The 21,497-nt window shown below is 42.6% G+C and overlaps 1 protein-coding gene across 1 annotated transcript; it reads right to left on the reverse strand.

The window, feature by feature from the left end:
* Positions 1–15,901: 15,901 nt before the first annotated feature.
* Positions 15,902–18,671, reverse strand: LOC135524454 (cilia- and flagella-associated protein 251-like). Its single transcript, XM_064952006.1, has 2 exons — positions 18,485–18,671; positions 15,902–18,323 (listed from the first exon to the last, which is right to left on the reverse strand). The coding sequence occupies exon 2, from the start codon at positions 18,260–18,262 to the stop codon at positions 17,207–17,209; it is 1,056 nt and encodes a 351-aa protein (XP_064808078.1). The 5' UTR covers positions 18,263–18,323; positions 18,485–18,671; the 3' UTR covers positions 15,902–17,206.
* Between the last annotated feature and the right edge of the window lie 2,826 nt (positions 18,672–21,497).

The following is a 21,497-nucleotide window of genomic DNA, read 5'->3' on the forward strand; positions in this document are numbered from 1 at the left end:
CTGGAGTAATATGATTTTTTTTAAATGATTCTAGTCAGGATTCTAGCAGCCGTATTTAGCACTAACTGAAGTGTATTTAGTGCTTTATCCGGGTAGCCGGAAAGTAAAGCATTGCAGTAGTCTAACCTAGAAGTAACAAAAGCATGGATTAATTTTTCTGCATCATTTTTGGTCAGAAAGTTTCAGATTTTTGCAATGTTACGTAGATGGGAAAAAAGCTGTCCTTGAAACAGTCTTGATATATTCGTCAAAAGAGAGATTAGGGTCCAGAGTAACGCCGAGGTCCTTCAGTTTCATTTGAGACGACTGTACAACCATCAAGATTAATTGTCAGATTCAACAGAAGATCTCTTTGTTTCTTGGGACCTAAAACAAGCATCTCTATTTTATCCGAGATTAAAAATAGAACATTTGCAGCCAACCACTTCCCTATGTGTGAAACACAGGCTTCTAGCGAGGGCAATTTTGGGGCTTCACCATGTTTCATTGAAATGTACAGAAATGTGTCATCCGCAGAGCAGTGAAAGTTAACATTATGTTTTCGAATGACATTCCCAAGAGGTAAAATATATAGTGAAAACAATAGTGGTCCTAAAACGGAACCTTGAGGAACACAGGAATTTACAGTTGATTTGTCAGAGTACAAACCATTCACAGAGACCAACTGATATCTTTCCGACAGATCAGATCTAAACCAGGCCAGAACTTGTCCGTGTAGACCAATTTGGGCCTCTCGCACTGAGATGCGTCTTAGGCCACTGCCCCACTCGGGAGCCCCTAACACGCTTAAAATGTCTTACTCACGTCTGCCACGGAGAATGAGAGCCCACAGTCCATGGGATCGGGCCACATCGAATGCACTGTGTTATCCTCAAAGCAGGCGCAGAAGGTGTTTAGCTTGTCTAGGATCAAGATGTTGGTGTCTGCAACCTGGCTGGTTTTCCCTTTGTAATCTGTGAATGTCTGTAGACTCTGCCACATACGTCTCGTGTCTGAGCAGTTGAATTGCAACTCCATTTTGTCTCTGTTTTGCCTGTTTGATTGCCTTACGGAGGGAATAATTACACTGTTTCTATTCAACCATATTCCCAATCACCTTGCCATGGATAAATGCAGTTGTTTGCGCTTTCAGTTTTGCGCGAATGCTGCAATCTATCTATGTTTCTGGTTTGGGTAGGTTTTAATAGTCACCGTGGGAACGACATCACCTATACACTTTCTAATGAACTCAGTCACCGTGTAAGTGTCAATGTTATTCTCAGAGGCTACAGGGAACATATCCCAGTCCGTGTGATCGAAACAATCTTGAAGCACGGATTCTGATTGGTCAGACCAGGGTTGAATAGACCTTAGCATGGGTACTTTGAGCTTCTACCTATGGGAAGGGAGGATCAAAATGGAGTTGTGATCTGATTTGCCGAAGGGAGGGCGGGGCCTCGTAGGCATCACGAAAAGGCGAGAAGCAGTGATCTAGTGTTTTCCCTAAGCGAGTACTACAGTCAATGTGCTGCTGTTTTGGAGCAACCTCTGGGATAAGTTCAATTGCCCTGGGGGGTACAAACAAAGGATCCAATTCGGGAAAGTTGTATTCCTGGTCATAATGCTGGTGAGATACCGCCGCTCTGATATCCAAAAGTAATTTCCGGCTGTATGTAATAACACAAAACATTTTCTCGGTTAATAATGTAAGAAATAACACACACAAAAACAAAATACTGTAAAATACTGCATATCTGTCGGCGCCATTGTTTGCGATATCCCTTCCTCATTGCAACACATCTGTCATGACGTTGGCTTGGGGGCAGGTTTATGACAGTCATAAATACCTCTTCCCCCCTTTTTCCTCTCTCTACCTTACTGAGGTTACAGTTGCAAATCCCTTGGTTAACATAGAGATTCTGGGAACATCAGTAGGTGGGGGAAAGTAACTATATTCTGGTAATCCGAACAATTGAACATATGCGGTGGTACTTAATGAATATGATGTCAGTTCGGTTGTCATCTGAGACATTCTCATCAATGATAAGATGACAAACTCTGCAGTGGAAAGTCTACACATCAGAGTTATCGGATTCACATGGAATTGTTGTTCAATTTAAATGTTTGAATATGAAATTATTTGTGATGGGATGAAATGAGATTTTAGCTTCTAAAATGTGAGATTTGGGGTTTCATAAGATAGGGCTGCTCAATCAGTGGCCCGCCCTGTGAAGGGACATGGGCTATAACTTTTCAAACACGCCCTCCTCTCCCTTCCTATATAAGCCCTTGACGACAATAGAACTTCCTGTTCCGGGGATGTAGGACGACGGTCCTATGTCAGAATGGTTCAGATAATAACTACAGAACGAAGCCAACATCAGCGTGAGCTTTGGTTGCGAATGGTATGAACTTTGAACTCTTATTCACTACAGAAGTGATACCTCCTAGCCATTGAGTTAGCAACCGCAGCTGCAAACGCAGGTTAGAATGGAACAGACAGAGTATCCCGGCTATCACACAACAACGTTACTACAACGTATCCAATTGACCACCAGAGACATTCTTCAAAGGACTCGGTTGGGCAACACGGCCTTCCATCTACCACCAACCTACCGAAGCGCAGCTCAGAATAAATATTTATTGCATTTTCCTTTTCCAAATGGGCGGTAACTTAGAATGCATAAGATACTGTATTTAAGATAACACAGCTTCTTCCCTTTGTTCCTCAGTCTTCCCGCTCTTTCACTCAAACCCAGACCCTTTTCTTTTGTGTAACCAGCTGTCATATCTGTTCCGCCCGCTAGGGACATTTTCCTTTATAAAGTAATTTGTAATCAAGTTATGATTAATTGTGTGTATGTGTAAGTCTGTGTGATTAGTTAGGTATTTAGTAAATAAATAATTAAACCCAATTTTGTATTGCTGATTCAACTTGTTAGCCAGGGTTCGTGCAGATAGCCAAGAATTTACAACTTTCAGATGAGACTGAATTAAGATGACAATTGATATTGACTGCTATTGATGTAAAAATATTACTGGTTCTTTAAGAGTTTATTCGGAGATAACAGCTCTATAAATATTATTTTGTGGTGCCTGACTCTCTAGTTAATTACATTTACATGATTAGCTCAATCAGGTGATATTAATTACAGATAAAGGATTTTATAGAATAGCATGTCATTGTCAGGACCCGGTTACGAACCTGGGTCGCCGGAGTGAGAAACAGTCACTTAACCAACTGAGCCACGAATAGTCAGCAGAACCCAGAAGATGAGGCAGACACAGCAGTACTTAAGACGGTGTATTTAATAAAGTAAAAAGGAGAAGTCCTTCAATACAAAATGGCAAATCCAAAAGGTGGTAGGAATAGCACAAAAAAGCCTCAAGAGATACTCAAACAAAAACAGAATTCCACAAGAGCATCCACCGGAATCGACAAGAAAACACAGAACACTAGGGCTGGGTGCTAACATACAAACACAGAGCACAGAACTGAGGGAAACTAAGGGTTTAAATACAATCAGGGGAAACGAGGCACAGGTGCAAATAATAATGGGGAACAAGGGAAAAAACATAAGGTCAAAAAGCACAATGGGGGCATCTAGTGACCAAAACCCGGAACAACCCTGGCCAAATCCTGACAGTCATATCGCTTAATCCGGGCATAGCCAAAGACACGACACATCCAACCATCCTCCTAATTACCATGGTGATAACAGAGATGTCAGAAGGAGCCGTCTGCTCCAGTACAATAAACCCAGCCATGATGAGTTCAGACATCATAAAGCTGGATATGTAAATGGGTACTCCAGAAGGTCAATGAGACGTGGTTCTCAATGGGGGAGGAAGAGGTCAGGATTAGACTTGCAGAGGAGGGTGTGAGGAGGGTTTCATTTGACTGTGTTGAATTATTCAATTATTATTTAATTATCGCTGAAATGATACAATGTTAACTGTCTTCGAATACAATAATTGAGACTCTAATTTTCCAGGGAAACAATTAAGTACTGGTATAGGGGTTACCAGTTGGTCTATTAGCCTATGGGACCCCCACATTTAATTTGATGCTACTGTTTTTCATGAACTTCAGCTTCCTTGAAGAGCACTTTAACCTGAATTGTCCTCAGCATCAACTCTATGCCCAAAGTTTTCCAAGAGTTGACTAGATACATTTTCCAAAATTCATGACTGGCGACAAGACTGCATATCATTTCAATAAATCTAAGTGAGAGGAGAACCTTCCTAAAGAGAGGGGGCCAAATCGACACCTCCCTGGCGTCCTCTGATGGCTGTGTCAGGAGGCTGAGCTCATTAAAATGTCTCTATGTCTGGATACCCTGTAACTCATTGTGGTGTGTGTGTGTGGACTGATTTGGAGCTCTCTGGGTGACAGTGAGATGTGATCTGTGGGTCTATACCTTACCGCTGTCAGGCTACTGATGACATGACTGTGTGGGGGCGGGGTGTGTGTGTCGGATGGCAGAGGGGGGTGTGGTAGAAATGTGTATGTTTCTTAGAATGTGTGTATGGTGGGGCTGAGGAGATGTATCTGGAAGTGGAGGGTTGTGTGGGTGGGTGTCCTCAAAACAGCAAGATAGATGACTGACTATGGAAGCTTTACTTCTGCTCTGGTACACAACACCCCCCCCAAAAAAAAATATATATATATATATATAAAAAATAAACATTAAATAAATAAATGCACTTTTTTTAAGGAACTCAGTCCAGCTTTCAACTCAATCTTGAATAATAGAATGCACAAGGTGCAGTTTCAAAATTGGGTTGTGCATCATCAGTATTCCTCTTGTCATTGCAGACCCTAGAGAGATATTTATAACTTGTCAGAGATGTCCAGATCAACTAGCCCATGTCAGCGATTGTGTTTTAGCTAGGTTTTTAAGCCAATAGATTTTGTAGTAATGTCCGAGTCACTCAAATATCATACGAATACACATTAGACATGACAAAATGTGCAGAATTGCAGGAAATAAGCTTTAAACCTGCAACATCTTCTCTCCGCCAACAAGAGGGGTTGTGAACAGTTTGTGTCATGAACAGTGCTTGTGTGTGCTGAAAGGGGGGCCTGAGTGAAAACGTTTGGGAACCGCTGCCTTAAGGCATACATCTGCTAGGCATGACACATCCACACACCACACAACAACCTTATCAATGATACTAACTGCTCCTGTAAGCCTCTCTGGATAAGAGCGTCTGCTAAATAACGCACATGTCTATGTCATGTAAATGTACCCACAGTATTGACACAACACAATTCCTAAGCTCCTGAGTGGCGCAGCAGTCTAAGGCACTGCTTCCCAGTGCAAGAGGCGTCACTACAGTCCCTGGTTCAAATCCAGGCTGAATCACATCTGGCTGTGATTTAGAGTCCCATAGGGTGGCTCACAATTGACCCAGTGTTGACTGGGTTTGGCTAGGCTAAGCTGTCATTGCAAATAAGCATTTGTTCTTAACTGACTTGCCTAGTTAATTATATATTTTTAACTAGATATCAATGTATCGACTACACAAGATGATCTGCCCGGGACGGTTCCATGCTATGGCTGTAGGAATACATTTTGATGAAACCCTGATGAAGAAACGTTGGTAAATAGATGACTGCATCGGAGCTACTAGAGTCTGCTGCTTCCTCTTTCTTCTAAAATGGCTGTGGGAATACCCTGAAATGAAAGGACATCTTGCTAGTGACTAAAGTAATGGAATCAATCCAGTCAATGCAGGCCAGCTCATTAGAGCGATAGTCAACTGATCGATTAAAAATCAGATTGATTGACAGCGCGTGTGTCACGCCCTCCAGCAACTGTCCCGAGTCTGGGGCCTCCAGCAACGGTCCCCAGTCCAGGGCCTCTAGACTGCAGCTCCTCGCTAGAGTCTTCAGCGACGAGGAGGAGTCCAGAGCCTCCAGCGATGATCCACAGTCCAGTTCCACAGAAGTAGAGGGATCAGCGTAAGGAGGGGGCTGCGTCCAGAACCGGAGCCGTCACCGAAGGTAGATGCCCTTCCGGACCCTCCCTTATAGGTTCAGGTTTGTGGCCAGGAGTCCGCACCTTTGGGGGTACTGTCACGCCCTGACCTTAGATATCTCTGTTTTTCTATATATTTTGGTTAGGTCAGGGTGTGACTAGGGTGGGTAGTCTAGTTTTTGTATGTCTGTTGGCCTGATATAGTTCCCAATCAGAGACAGCTGTTTATCGTTGTCTCTGATTGGGGATCATATTTAGGTAGCCATTTTCCTTTTGTGTTTGTGGGATCTTGACTATGTCTACAGATAGTTGCCTGTGTGCACCAGTAGCTTCACGTTTTGTTTGTGCTTGTTTGTTTTTGTTATGTTGAGTTTCAGTTTATGATTAAAAATATGTGGAACTCTCCTCACGCTGCTCCTTGGTCCGATCCTTTCAACGAACGTGACAGCGTGTTGGGAGATGTTATGTAAGTCATGTGGATTGGAACCTTCTGAGGCTTCGGATGTACAAATGTCACGTTGTATAACACTTCCTGTTTGCTTAAGCCTGATACAAGACAGAGGAAAGGTCACATGCTGCTGTCACAATGTTAAAGCTCCCAAGATCCACTGTAAATTATTTCAGTGAACAGGGTTTGGGTCAATCCCATTCCAGTTCAGTACATTTTACGAAAGGAAGAAATATGTCAATTAAATGGCCTTATTCAATCGGTGAATTCGATTTTCAATTTACCTTGACCTGAACTGAATGAAATTGAATAGGCCCAAATGGAAGCACTGACTTACAGATTCTAAACATAGCAATATATGAATAGAGGATCGGGGTCACAGTGGATTACAGTGGTCACAGTGGTTTGTTGTTTTGGACATGAACACACAGCTTTTGATGATGGTGGACAATTGTAGTGTGTGTTTCATCAGGGGCTTCTATGGGCCTGTGGGATTATAGATTTCACATGCAGCGTGTGTGGGGGGGGGGTTACCGCATGTACGTGTGTGTGATTATTATTACCTAGGAGCTGTCCTACCAACAATAAACAGAACTCCCCTTGGTGACAATATTTGCTCATATACTTGACAGAGAGATAGAGAGAGGGGGAGATAGAAAGAGAGAGTTTGTGAGTGAGTGATAACCCCCAGATGAAGAATGATTAGTCTCTGCCAGAGGGGACAGAGAGAGGGGAGCAGGGATCAGTGGTCACTCAGGTGAGGCGGAGGCGTACTGATGATGTCAAATCAAACTTTATTTGTCACATACACATGGTTAGCAGATGTTAATGCAAGTGTAGCGAAATGCTTGTGCTAGTTCAGACAATGCAGTAATAACCAACGAGTAATCTAACCTAACAATTTCACACCAACTACCTTATACACACAAGAGACAAGGCCGAGTATAGCCCACAAAGATCTCCAACACGGCACAACCCAAGGGGGGGCGCCAACCCAGACAGGAAGATCACATCGGTGACTCAACCCACTCAAGTGACGCACCACTCCTAGGGACGGCATGAAAGAGCACCAGTAAGCCAGTGACTGAGCCCCTGTAATAGGGTTAGAGGAAGAGAATCCCAGTGGAAAGAGGTCATGCAATAAAATGCAAATGTATTACTTAAAAATCATACAATGTGATTTTCTGGATTTTTGTTTTAAATTCTGTCTCTCACAGTTGAAGTGTACCTATGATAAAACATTACAGACCTCTACATGCTTTATAAGTAGGAAAACCTGCAAAATCGGCAGTGTACCAAATACTTGTTCTCCCCGCTGTAGCTGAGCTGACTACACTGACTGTGCTAGTGGCAGACTCCACTAAGCTGGCAGGCTGGCTAACAGCCTGAACTTTGCTCAGTTCATCTTTGCCTCAATCCTGACTAGTTTCCCAGTCCCTGCCACATACCTATTGTGTCTGAGCTGTTGAATTGCGACTCTACTTGGTCTCTATACTGACGTTTAGCTTGTTTGATTGCCTTGCAGAGAGAATAGCTACACTGTTTGTATTCGTGCATGTGAACGGTCGCCTTGCCCTAATCTGATCTATTAGACAGAAGTAGACAGGATAAAAATACCCTTCTCCCAAGACAATAACAGTCAAATAAATGGATTACATTTAAGTTGAGTATATTGCCAAATAAGATATTTGATTATTTCAAATAAGGCATTATTATGGATGTTATTGTTGAATATTCTCGAGACTACATTAAAATAAAAGGCTCACGTGTCAAGAGACATGTCTATGTGGTGTCTCTGAAGGGTGCACAACCAACCATAATAGTTCCTACACTATTTCCTCATTACAAAAGCATTAACAAGAAGTTGTACGTCTTGTAACATTGTCTGACCCTTGCTAGAAGAGCACTTAACGGCCCTCTCTTGAATGCAGCTCTCTCCAACCCATCGTTCCTACACCATTGTCTAATTAGAAATACATTAAGGAGAGGTTGTAAAAGTGTGTACGTCTGACCCTCAGGAGAAGAGCTCTTATCGGCCCTTGAACGCAGCTCTCTCAGCTTCGCCTGACTGCAAGCCAGTCAGGTATTGATTTCTCATTGGTTGATTTGTTTAACGACCCAGAGACAGTTGTTATTGCCTTGTGAGGGAGTAAATTCTGCCTTAACTGCTGCTTGCTGCTTCAATTGGGCAATTTACTGTTTACAATACCTGCATTTATTGGTTTGTGACTACAGAGGTACTGTTCAATGCAAGGACTGTAGCTAAAAATAGTCCCATTTTGAAAAATGGTAATACTCTACTTGATGTATGGACTGTAAGAGGATATTAAAATATTAATCTCGGTTCACCCAAAACTAAAGTCTTGCGGAATTGGTCAGCTGCTCGATTAGATTCTGGGTCCAGAAATGTTAAGAGAAGACATTAAGAGATGGTAGAATGGCCTCCGGGGTGGTGCAGTGGTTAAGGGTGCTGCACTGCAGCGCCAGCTGTGCCACCAGAGACTCTGGGTTTGTGCCCAGGCTCTGCCGTAACTGGCTGCGACCGGGAGGTGAATGATTAAAACACACTGCTTTGCAATGAAGGTCCACAGTAGACTCAACAGCACTGTTGGCTGGCACAAAAATTAAGAAGAAACGAGAGGGAGCGGCAGAAAGAGATATTTCGTCATTTTATTTTCACTTTTACTTACACTACCGCTCAAAGGTTTTTGGAACACCTAGTCATTCAAGGGTTTGTCTTTATTTTTACTATTTTCTACATTGTAGAATAATAGTGAAGACATAACACATATGGAATCATGTAGTAACAAGAAAAGTGTTAAACAAATCAAAATATATTTTAGATTTGAGATTCTTCAAATAGCCACAATTTGCATTGATGACAGCTTTGCACACTTTGCACACTCTTGGCATTCTCTTAACCAGCGTCATGAGGGTGGCACCTGGAATGCATTTCAATTAACAGGTGTGCCTTCTTAAAAGTTCATTTGTGGAATTTCTTTCCTTCTTAATGCGTTTGAGCCAATCAGTTGTGTTGTGACAAGGTAGGGGGGGTAAACAGAAAATAGCCCTATTTGGCAAAAGACCAAGTCCATATTATGGCAAGAACAGCTCAAATGTGCCAAGAGAAATGGCAGTCCATCATTATTTTAAGACATGAAGGTCAGCCAATACAGAACATTTCAAGAAATGTGAAAGTTTCTTCAAGTGCAGTCGCAAAAACCATCAAGCTCTATGATGAAACTGTTTCTCATGAGGACCGACACAGGAAAGGAAGACCCAGAGTTACCTCTGCTACAGAAGATAAGTTCATTAGAGTTACCAGCCTCAGAAATTGCTGCCCCAAAAAATGCTTCACAGAGTTCAAGTAACCAACACATCTCAACATCAACTGTTCAGAGGAGACTGCATGCATCAGGCCGTCATGGTCAAATTATTGCAAAGAAACCACTACTACTAAAGGACGCCAACAAGAAGAAGAGACTTTCTTGGGCAAAGAAACACGAGCAATGGACATTAGACCGGTGGAAATCTGTCCTGTGGTCTGTAGTCCAAATTGGACATTCTTTGTGAGACGTGGAGTTGGTGAACAGATCTCTGTATGTGTATTTCCCACCGTAAAGCATGATGGAGGAGGTTTTATGGTGTGGGGGTGCTTTGCTGGTGACACGGTGTGTGATTTATTAAGAATTCAAGGCACACTTAACCAGCATGGCTACCACAGCATTCTGCAGCAATACACCATCCCTTCTGGTTTGGGCTTAGTGGGAATATCATTTGTTTTTCAACAGGACAATGACCCAACACACCTCCAGTCTGTGTAAGGGCTATTAGACCAAGAAGGAGAGATGGAGTGCTGCCTCAGATGACCTGGCCTCCAAAATCCCCCGACCTCAAACAAATTGAGATGGTTTGGGATGAGTCAGACCGCAGAGTGAAGGACAAGTATCCAACAAGTGCTCAGAATATGTGGGAAATCCTTCAAGACTGTTGGAAAAGTATTCAATGTGAAGCTGGTTGAGAGAATGTCAAGAGTATGCAAAGCTGTCATTAAGGCAAAGGGTGGCTATTTGAATGATCTCAAATGTAAAATATATTTTGATTTGTTTAACAGTTTTTTGGTTACTACATGATTCTGTGTTATTTCATAGTTTTGATGTCTTCACTATTATTCTACAATGTAGAAAATAGTACAAATAAAGATACAAAAAAATATAAAATTGAATGATTAGGTGTTCTAAAACTATTGACCGGTAGTGTACTTAGCTAGCAAATGCAGTTTGCTAGTTTAGCCTACTTAATAAACACCTGACCCAAACAGCGGGATGCTATGTTAGCTAGCTGGCTATGGCTATCCAACACAATACCGGAAGTCTTCCAAGACAAGGTCCGCTTTTGGTTTAACTAATATCTTGCCACTGGGGCCTGCCGGTGTAACTGCTAAACTGCTTACTGACTGTATACACAGTACTGCATGATTGTAGATGGTTTACTAACTCATTAGTTTTATTAGCTATGTTGACAATGATGTTTTGTCTGGTCAAATACAGCTGATGGGTTGTGCATTGAAGTACACAAGCAGAGGGAAAAGGTGAACGGAGGAGAGCATGTAGATACGAGAAGGAGTACAGTATGGCTGCTATGAAAGTGAACTGTGTTACGTGTCATCAGATGTGAATTCATTCTGCCAATTCTGTTGAAAAATGTTTCTTAAACAGAAGCAAACAGAATGAAACGTGGATAACATACCTGAATTTGTCCAATAGAAACTCTCGTTTTGCAACTGTTGGACTAATGATTACATCCCAAATGTCACAGATTCCCGTGTGCTGTGCTTTGTTGTTTCGGCTTTCGTGCTGCGTGTATTGTGTACTCTTTATTACGGGTCTTGTCCCGTGTATTGTTGTATTTTTGGGTGGAATATTAAAACCCCCTATTACATATTCCTGCGCCTGTCTCCAATCATTTATACAATGTGACAGTAGATCAGCTAGATGCATGCAAGAGGAGTGAGCAAGGCGGCGTGTCACTTTCTGTCCATTTGTCACTGTCTGTCGCCTAACAAATGTATGTCAACCTGTGTACACCTACTTTGAAAACGTTCATTCATAGGCTAGTAACCTCATGATGGAAATAGGGAAGATTTGAGTATCATGTAGTATCCTGAACCATCTCGATGTGAATGGAATATGAATGACAGTCATCCAAAATGCTGTAATAGAAATAAGGCCATGCTCATAAAATAAAATAATAATTGTCCTCCCTCATCTTCTATGTCAGAGACCGTCACTGGTGTCAATAGATATTTATCAACATTATAATGTTGGAATTTCAAAACATTAAACTTAATCAAGTTTGATTAGGATTATTTGGTTAAAATACTTACAGATCTGGAGTTGTCTAACTGATGTTGATCCAGGATGCAGGTACAGGTAAGAATGTAGTGATGGGCGTTTTGTGATGTTAATATGCAAATATGTAGACTTAACTTTTGTTTCCAATCATACAAGATGTCACGTCTCAGTAATGAAGGATGTTATGACAGGGGTGTTTTCTTTGGAGAACAACACCTAGACACTGTCTTTTTTACCAGACCTAACCCAGTAAGCAAAATGACGTTGAAAATACATCTTTAACAGACGTTGATGTCAGGTGCATTTTAGATGCTGAATGAAAGGAGAAAAGACATCTTGTCCGGAAATCAAAAATATATATTTTCCGGACGTCCAAAATCTGGACTTTGAAATCTGGTGCATTGTCAGTGCTGAGTAAAAGATGAGAATTTATTTTCTTGACGTCAAAGATACATATTGATTCTATGGCCATATTTCATCTGCACATACGTTGAAGTGAGCGTTACCTCTCAATAATAATTTGTAAAACCACTTCATATAAGAAAGAGGAGCCAATTGAAGAGTGCAACAGAATATGTATCATTTCTCCAATCTGTCACATGCACTTAGGTCAGCTTTTTCAATAGATTTTAAACTGGAAGCAATGATTTGCAAATTAGTCCAACCCATAAAATAAACCAACAGACGACTTCCACTACAATAACATTTATAGTTACAGAATGTTCTTGCTATGACCGTGATACTGTATGTTGTTGTTTATCTACCTTAGTTAATGCACTGACAGTAAGTCTCTCTGGATGGGAGATGGGGGGTCCTGTGTGGCTCAGTCGGTAGAGCATGGCGCTTGCAACGCCAAGCGTCGTGGGTTTGATTCCCGCTGGGGCCACCCATATGTAAAAGTAGTGGCCCCAGCTGACTTGTAAGTCGCTTTGGACAAAAGCGTCTGCTAAATGGGATATATTATTATTATTATTAGGTGCTGAAAAATATATATGTATATTTTTAAACACTTGCAAAGCATGATGGGTATTATTCAAATAAGCTCCACCCCCAAACAAGTACACATTTCGTCAATGTGGACCAGATCCAAATCTCAACGAATCATAGACCTCTAAGCTATGTTTGAACATCACAGTACAGTAAAGGACAGTTTATTACAGTAGAACCTGCCAACCTCTGCCTGTAGCATCCGAATCGTTTGGGCTACATACACCCCACTGTGCAAAGGCGAGACTCTCTCGAGCATGTATGGTACATGTCGGTTGTTTTGCTCTAGGATGCCCACAAGACTCGTCTGAAGGTCCCCCGGTACAAGTTGAATTTATTTTTTGTGAAAAAATAAGGGATTAAATACAGGTGTGTATGTATATATATATATATATATATATATATATATATATATATATATATATATATATTATACCTCTGACACTTCAGAACAAACTTCCTTTAGATAGTATTTATGGGACTCTTTGTTGTTTCATGAAGTGAATCTGTTATTCAATGCATTTGTATGGGCTAATAACAGCAAGGCCAGATAACATTTTTCATAAAATTGTTTTATATTTTTTGGGGGATACTTCAAGGGGTCTTAAAATTCCAAATCAAATAGCAAAATGATCCTTGGTATGACCTTCTTAAAACAATTCCATAGCTTACTTTAGCCCGCCCCCAAGGCTGTTATATTGTATGTCTGATGTCAGGATATTCATCCCTTTCACTTCTTACCAGACACGTTTAGCATCAAAAGGTCAACAAGTGCAAATATAACTTCATTATCCTACACAATCATGTTATGCAGATTTCTTTAAACCTATGTGATCTGATCAGGAACAAATCTGTTATAAGCGGTCAGGAAAGACTAATGTCCCTAATCATTTCTACTATCCTGTCTCACACCTCTGCCTTAAACCTTAAATACATTAATAGCGAATGCCCTTAAATAAATAAATACATCTTTAGAAGTTACTTTCCCAACACAACAAATGAGCCATGGTTTACAATGATGGTGAATTCTGTCCCTCAGCCTGAGAGAGGGAGAGTAAACGTTTTTAAACATGTATAATAGTCTGCTTATCTTCACTATAAATCCTCCTCCTGCTCTCCTTCCTCCTCCTCTCCCTTCACCCCCTCTTCCTCATAATCCTCATTTTGTTCCGCCACCTCCTGAATTGGCCACACAGAATTTGAATTGAATTTGAATTAAAAGAAGTAACATTTTATTCACATGGATCATATATGACAAAAATAAAAATTATATATATATTTTGACACCTTTCAATTATAATCAAGCTAATCTGTGACGGCCCATCCCAACTGGGATTTATGATGAAAAATCTGAAAATCTTGTTTTTACAGATGACAAAAGTTTCGATTCAGTAGGACAAAAATACCCTTGAAAGATGTTGAGTGCTACAAAGGTCTTCTTTGGTTACGCCCATTCAGGAGAGTCTCATTTCATACAAGTGCATTTTTGTCCACTTTCCCTCTGCACGCCACCTCTCCTTAATTACCTTTGAACTTTTTCAAAAGGAAGCAAGAGGACGTGGAAGAAAGGACCCAGGATGAGATCTAATCTAATGAATAAATTGCCATTCTCTTCCTCCCCCTCCTTCTCCTCCTCCTCTCCTTCCACACCCGTTTCCTCATAATCCGCATCCTCCTTTTCTTCCTCATCAGTGTCCTCACTTTGTAAGGTGGGCTCTGTTTTTGATTTGATAGTGTCTAAAACAGTAATGCGGTTTGGGTCCCAGACACAGTTCTCTTCTAAACCACTCTTCACCATGCCACAGTTAGGAGGAACCCAGGCTGAGTCGTAACCTTTGTCATGCCACGTCTTCTGCAAAGGGTGGCCTTTGCAGTCTACTTTTTTCACCTTGCCCACATTGACTTGAACTTTGATGACAACCTTCTTGTGTTCAGCAAGGTGCATGGGGTATCTACTAGCCTGCCCCAACATGCCACACTTGGATGGATAAAAACATTTGGTCAGGATTTTACATATAGTTTTCTCAGAGGTGCCGTGGCACATTTTGTAGACCCTGCCATTCTGTAGCCTTGCCAGACAATAAATACACATCAATAAGTGTATTACATTTAAGTTGAGTATAATGTTTTTCAAATAAGTAATAATTATGGATGTTATTGTTGAATATTCTCGAGATTACATTCAAATAAAAGGCTCACGTGTCAAGAGACATGTCTATGTGGTGTCTCTGAAGGGTGCACAACCAACCATAATAGTTCCTACACTATTTCCTCATTACAAAAGCATTAACAAGAAGTTGTACGTCTTGTAACATTGTCTGACCTTTGCCTGAAGAGCACTCATCGGCCCTCTCTTGAACGCAGCTCTCTCCAACCCATCGTTCCTACACCATTGTCTAATTAGAAATACATTAAGGAGAGGTTGTAAAAGTGTGTACGTCTGACCCTCAGAAGAAGAGTTGTTATCGGCCCTTGAACGCAGCTCTCTCAGCTCCGCCTGACTGCAAGCCAGTCAGGTATTGATTTCTCATTGGTTGATTTGTTTAACGACCCAGAGACAGTTGTTATTGCCTTGTGAGAGAGCAAATTCTGCCTTAACTGCGGCTTGCTACTTCGATTGGGCATTTTACTGTTTACAATACCTGCATTTATTGGGTTGTGACTACAGAGAGGTACATTTCAATGCAGGGACTGTAGCTAAAAATAGTCCAGTTTTGAACAAAATGACTGTGTGAGGATATTGAAATATTAATCTCAGTTCATCCAAAACTAAAGTCTTGCGTAATTGGTCAGCTGCTCGATTAGGTTCTGGGTCCAGACATGTTAAGAGAAGAGATTAAGAGATGCTAAAATGAGGAGCAGAACCAGAACAAGAAGCTCCACCCCTTCTCTTTGAAAGTTACAGGCAAGTCTATGGGCCGAATGACTTCCGAAAATCGAAAGGTGCATAACACCTGCAAAATTGTGATTTGTCCAAATAACCAGTGATGAAAAACACGTAACTACTGCTGCTCGTCAGTGGCATAGTATAAAGACAGATCTACGGTACCATGTATGTTTACGTGGTCTGTTCACCAGAGATTATTGACAGATTGTTATCGTTCACATTCGCGATGCTTTCACAAACAAATATGAAATAACTGTAGTAATTGACTGAGCCGCACTTGTTGATTTAATATGTAAACACATTTTCATGTAATAACACAAAGCTAAATAAAAATACAATTATGACAAATTGGTCAGCTGTATCAAATCCACTTCTTTTGTACCTCATCTTTGAATGTGATCTGCAATACTTCAAATAAATATTTAATCAAACATTTTCTTCCATTGACATGCTCCATTACTTCAAATAGCCTCCTTTCAAGACTGTGTGTGTGTGTGTGTGTGTGTGTGTGTGATTCCTTCTGTATTGGTAAGGCCACAATATCCGCCAATGTGAGTGTCAGAACATGCATTTTCATCAAGGACCCAATGTTTCCTGGTCGTTCCTGTATAGCGACAGTCTTAACAGGTGAGGAAGGCAGGCAGGGGAGATTGGTGTGTTGGGGGTGGAGGGGAGACAGACTGTTAGCCAGCCAGGGAGAGGGAGAGGAGGGAGGCAGGGGGAGGTATACAAGGGGCTTTGGCGTGGCCGTGTGGTGACCGGCCGCCTGTGTGCGGTGGTGGTGGGTGAGCTAGTAGACACACACACATTGAGTAACATATATACACCACACACATACATACGTTTTGGTAACAGCACACTGAGGAAATCTCTGTCAGCCCTGTCCCCAGAGGATGACCACACAGATTAACAGACTAGGGCTGGACATGTTGCTGCAGTTTGTGTGTGTGTGTGCGTGCGTGTTATACAAGTCCCCCACTGTGCAAGGATGGAGAAGGGTAATAATGTTTTGTGTTATGGTTGTATGTCTGTCTAGATTGTAACACTGTATAATGTCTGAATACGTAGATAGTCGACAGGCTGTATTTTCAGCCATATTTCTATGGTTGTTATATTGATGTCTGATGTCAGCATTGTAATAGCTTTACCACCAAAGGTCAGCAAGTACAAAAACATGTTTATTATCCTCTGGCTATACAGTACATGTGAAGCACTTAGTCTTCTTTCAGTGTATATCAAGTTTGATGTACCTGACCAGGAACAACATTGGGCCCCTAAATCTGTGTATCATAACCAGAGCCTGGAGTTTATCCTGGTCAGGCCATTGTGGTCGGGAAAAACTCATGTCCCTAATCATGACCATTATTGTGTCTCACACCTGTGGGACAAATGCAAATGAATCACATTAAGTAAGTAAACATCTACAGAAGTTACTTTCCCAAAATAACAAATTAGCTGACATTTTACAATGTCCCTCAGCCTGAGAGAGAGAGAGTAGATGTGTTAAAAACACCACTGAGTTCATAGAATTGCCTGCTTATCTTCACCATGAGTCCTCCTCCTCTTCCTAATAATCCTCCTCTCCCTCCATCTCCTCTTCTTCCTCCTCCTCCTCAGTGTCCCCCTCCTCCTCCTCAGTGTCCCCATCTGCTTCCTCCTCTTCCTCTCCCTCCTCCTCCTCCTCCTCAGTGTCCCCATCCGCTTCCTCCTCATCCTCCTCCTCCTCAGTGTCCCCATCTGCTTCCTCCTCTTCCTCTCCCTCCTCCTCCTCCTCCTCCTCCTCCTCCTCCTCAGTGTCCCCATCCGCTTCCTCCTCCTTCTCGTCCTCTCCCTCCTCCTCCTCCTCCTCAGTGTCCCCATCCGCTTCCTCCTCATCCTCCTCCTCCTCAGTGTCCCCATCTGCTTCCTCTTCTTTCTCATAATCATCCTCCTCCTCCTCTTCATCAACCCCCTCTTCCTCATAATCCTCCTCCTCTCCCTCCACCACTTCTTTCTCATAATCCTCTTCCTCCTCCTCCTCCTCCTCTTCATCAACCCCCTCTTCCTCATAATCCCCCTCCTCCTCTTCATCAACCCCCTCTTCCTCATAATCCTCCTCCTCTCCCTCCACCCCTTCTTCCTCCTCCTCAGTATCCTCCCCATCCTCTTCCTCATCAGTGTCCTCACTTTGTAAGGTGGGCTCTGTTTTTGATTTGATAGTGTCTAAAACAGTAATGCGGTTTGGGTCCCAGACACAGTTCTCTTCTAAACCACTCTTCACCATGCCACAGTTAGGAGGAACCCAGGCTGAGTCGTAACCTTTGTCATGCCACGTCTTCTGCAAAGGGTGGCCTTTGCGGTCTACTTTTTTCACCTTGCCCACATTGACTTGAACTTTGATGACAACCTTCTGGTGTTCAGTGAGGTCCAGGGGGTATCTACTAGCCTTCTCCAGGTCCCGGCTTAGGTACACACCCTGCCCCAACATGCCACGCTTGGATTGACAAAAACCTTTGGCCATGATTTTCTGTGCAGCCCACCAAGAGGTGCCATGGTACATGATGTAGGTTCTGCCATTCCGTGGCCCTGACAGAGCCATTCTTCGTGCAGAAGTAGTGAAGTAATCTCCTCCCCACATGGCCATATCCTCCCCAATTTTAAGGAATTCCCTCCCTGACCACAAATAAGTGTGTCAATGCACAATGCTGCAGAATTGGACGAGTAAGAAAGGGGAAAATTAGTCTGACTAGGTAATATATGTGTATATATATATGGAAGGAAATAAACTACATTTTACATACAGTATATCAAAACAGAGTATAAAACATCTGCAATCTGAAAAGGTTAAGTTGGATAAAATACTTACCAAAAAACGTCCAAGTTATATGGTTCTATATTAGTTAGTTCACTTAATGACAGGTCGGTGTTGATCTCTAATGGGAGGTAGAGGTAAAGTAAAAGTGAATCACCAGACAGATTATTCTACACCAAATAAAGTTGTTACTGGTAAAAGGAATGTACATAGAAGTTGTCTGTCTTCCTTTCGTTTTCAATCATACAGGAAATCACATGATCAGAGCAGGATGTCTCCTGGCCATATAAGGTAAAAGGGGGCAGTTATTTAGCTATTAGTGTTTACGTCACCCCTCTCTCTCTCTCTCTCTCTCTCTCTCTCTCTCTCTCTCTCTCTCTCTCTCTCTCTCTCTCTCTCTCTCTCTCTCTCTCTCTCTCTCTCTCATGGCTGCCTGGTATTTGAATTCAGCACTCGACCCACCCTTCACTGGCTGTATCTGCCTAGTGAAGATTCTGGCTTTATGGACGACCATAACTTACACAAACCACTTTTTTAACATTTGGTTTGTATTTTTAGTGAAAATGTAGTGTGATGTTTCTAATGATACAGGATGTAACATGTCTTAAGTCATAAAGGAGGTTATAACAGAGCTGTTTATCTGGGGAACAACACATATTGTAATCCTTGCATTTTTAACCAGATCTAAGGCTGTGTGTTGTAACCAGGGTACAGAGCTTTTCAGCAAACTAAGGCCCAAATGATGAACACTGTACAGTCCCTGTACTGTTCCAGCCAGGGTTGTGTTTCATTATGCAGCCAGCCCTGCGCACTGCGTCTCTTCATAAAGGAGGTGGCAAATGGCCTCTGCAGTAGCTACAGTACTATCCCGGACCGCTATTGGTAACTGGTACAGGATCTCTGCAGACCGCTACTGTGTGTGTGTGTGTGTGTGCACACCCAAAATTAACATTAGCAAGAGTTCAACTAGAATATAGGAGGCAAGTCACACTCTGTTCAACTCCAATTCCACATGCGTGTCTGTTACAGTGTTGATTCCAATCCTCCTTAACACCGACTCCTATCCTGCCATAGTGTGGTCTTAAAGTGCTCTTCACACCCCTAATAAGGAAGCCCAAAACGTCTTAGAAAGAGAACTGCTAAGTCCTAATGGGGCCTGTTGTCCCCAGGAGCCACTGGAGAGATGGACAATACTCTACCCTCATATGGCTTTTAGACAGAATGTCTCTGAGATGAACAAAAGTCACCTTCCACAAGTCTCCCACACCGTATTAATCAGTTTAAGATGATTATGTAAAGGGGAGTAATCCATCTTAATGGAACCGGGCAGATCACAGGAGCATTTCGGTTGGTGTTAGCGTGGGAAAATAGGAGTGTGTGTGTGTGTGTGTGTGTACATGCATTTAGCAGTATTAGGCTGACACACTGTTTCTAATTACTGGCCTATACTGAGGAGCTGGCGCTGGAGCTTTCACATGACCCGATGGTATAACAGACTAGATTAATGTTGTTAGTCAATGGACAGTGGGTTGGAGAAGGACCAGAGGTTATAACAGCTGGACAGTGGGTTGGAGAAGGACCAGAGGTTACAAGAACTGGACAGTGGGTTGGAGAAGGACCAGAGGATATAAGAGCTGGACAGTGGGTTGGAGAAGGACCAGAGGTTATAACAGCTGGACAGTGGGTTGGAGAAGGACCAGAGGTTACAAGAGCTGGACAGTGGGTTGGAGAAGGACCAGAGGTTATAACAGCTGGACAGTGGGTTGGAGAAGGACCAGAGGTTATAACAGCTGGACAGAGGGTTGGAGAAGGAGCAGAGGTTATAACAGCTGGACAGTGGGTTGGAGAAGGACCAGAGGTTATAACAGCTGGACAGTGGGTTGGAGAAGGACCAGCGGTTATAACAGCTGGACAGTGGGTTGGAGAAGGACCAGAGGTTATAACAGCTGGACAGTGGGTTGGAGAAGGACCAGAGGTTATAACAGCTGGACAGTGGGTTGGAGAAGGACCAGAGGTTATAACAGCTGGACAGTGGGTTGGAGAAGGACCAGAGGATATAAGAGCTGGACAGTGGGTTGGAGAAGGACCAGAGGTTATAACAGCTGGACAGTGGGTTGGAGAAGGACCAGAGGTTATAACAGCTGGACAGTGGGTTGGAGAAGGACCAGAGGTTATAACAGCTGGACAGTGAGTTGGAGAAGGACCAGAGGTTATAACAGCTGGACAGTGGGTTGGAGAAGGACCAGAGGTTATAACAGCTGGACAGTGGGTTGGAGAAGGACCAGAGGATATAAGAGCTGGACAGTGGGTTGGAGAAGGACCAGAGGTTATAAGAGCTGGACAGTGGGTTGGATGTGAGATGTCAGTTGGAGTCTCAGGGTGTGAATATATACATGCCTGAGTACATGTGTGCGTGTGTCTACGTGTGTGTGTCACTATCTGTGTGTCTAAACACACCTGGCCTGCAGGGTTGGAATCAGCAGGGTTGTTCCATGTAGTTCCTCTGATGTCACAGTCAGTCCCCCACTGTGATGCTATTGCAGCAGCATTCTGTAGACAGGGCACTGATTGGACCAGCAGCCTCTCTCTCTCAGTACAGCCCTTATGTGCTGGATGGGCTGACATGCTCACTGTGCCTCAAGACTGTCCTCGGGATATTGTGTTCCCATTTGCAGATACTTATACACACACACACACACACACACACACACACACACACACACTCACACAGCCACGCGCATATGGACACACACAAACACCAGAAATCTTTCAGTGAAGCTTGCCTACCTGCAGAAAAGCCCAATAGATAACTGTATGTATTGTCATGTATTAGTGGATTCTCTGCATCCTCTGGTGTCATTGTTCTAAATTGCATGTGAGTGTGAAAGCCCATCTGTCTGGAAAACATGAAATATGAAAATAATCCCCTCTTGCACTGCTGTGGACACAAAATATCAATAGTTTGTCTGTGAAAAGAGCCAACGATGCATTTAGCCGACACACACACACACACACACACACACACACACACACACACACACACACACACACACACTGTACAGTAGCT

Source organism: Oncorhynchus masou, chromosome 4 (assembly GCF_036934945.1).
Source record: "Oncorhynchus masou masou isolate Uvic2021 chromosome 4, UVic_Omas_1.1, whole genome shotgun sequence".
NCBI classification, from domain to species: Eukaryota; Metazoa; Chordata; class Actinopteri; order Salmoniformes; family Salmonidae; genus Oncorhynchus; species Oncorhynchus masou.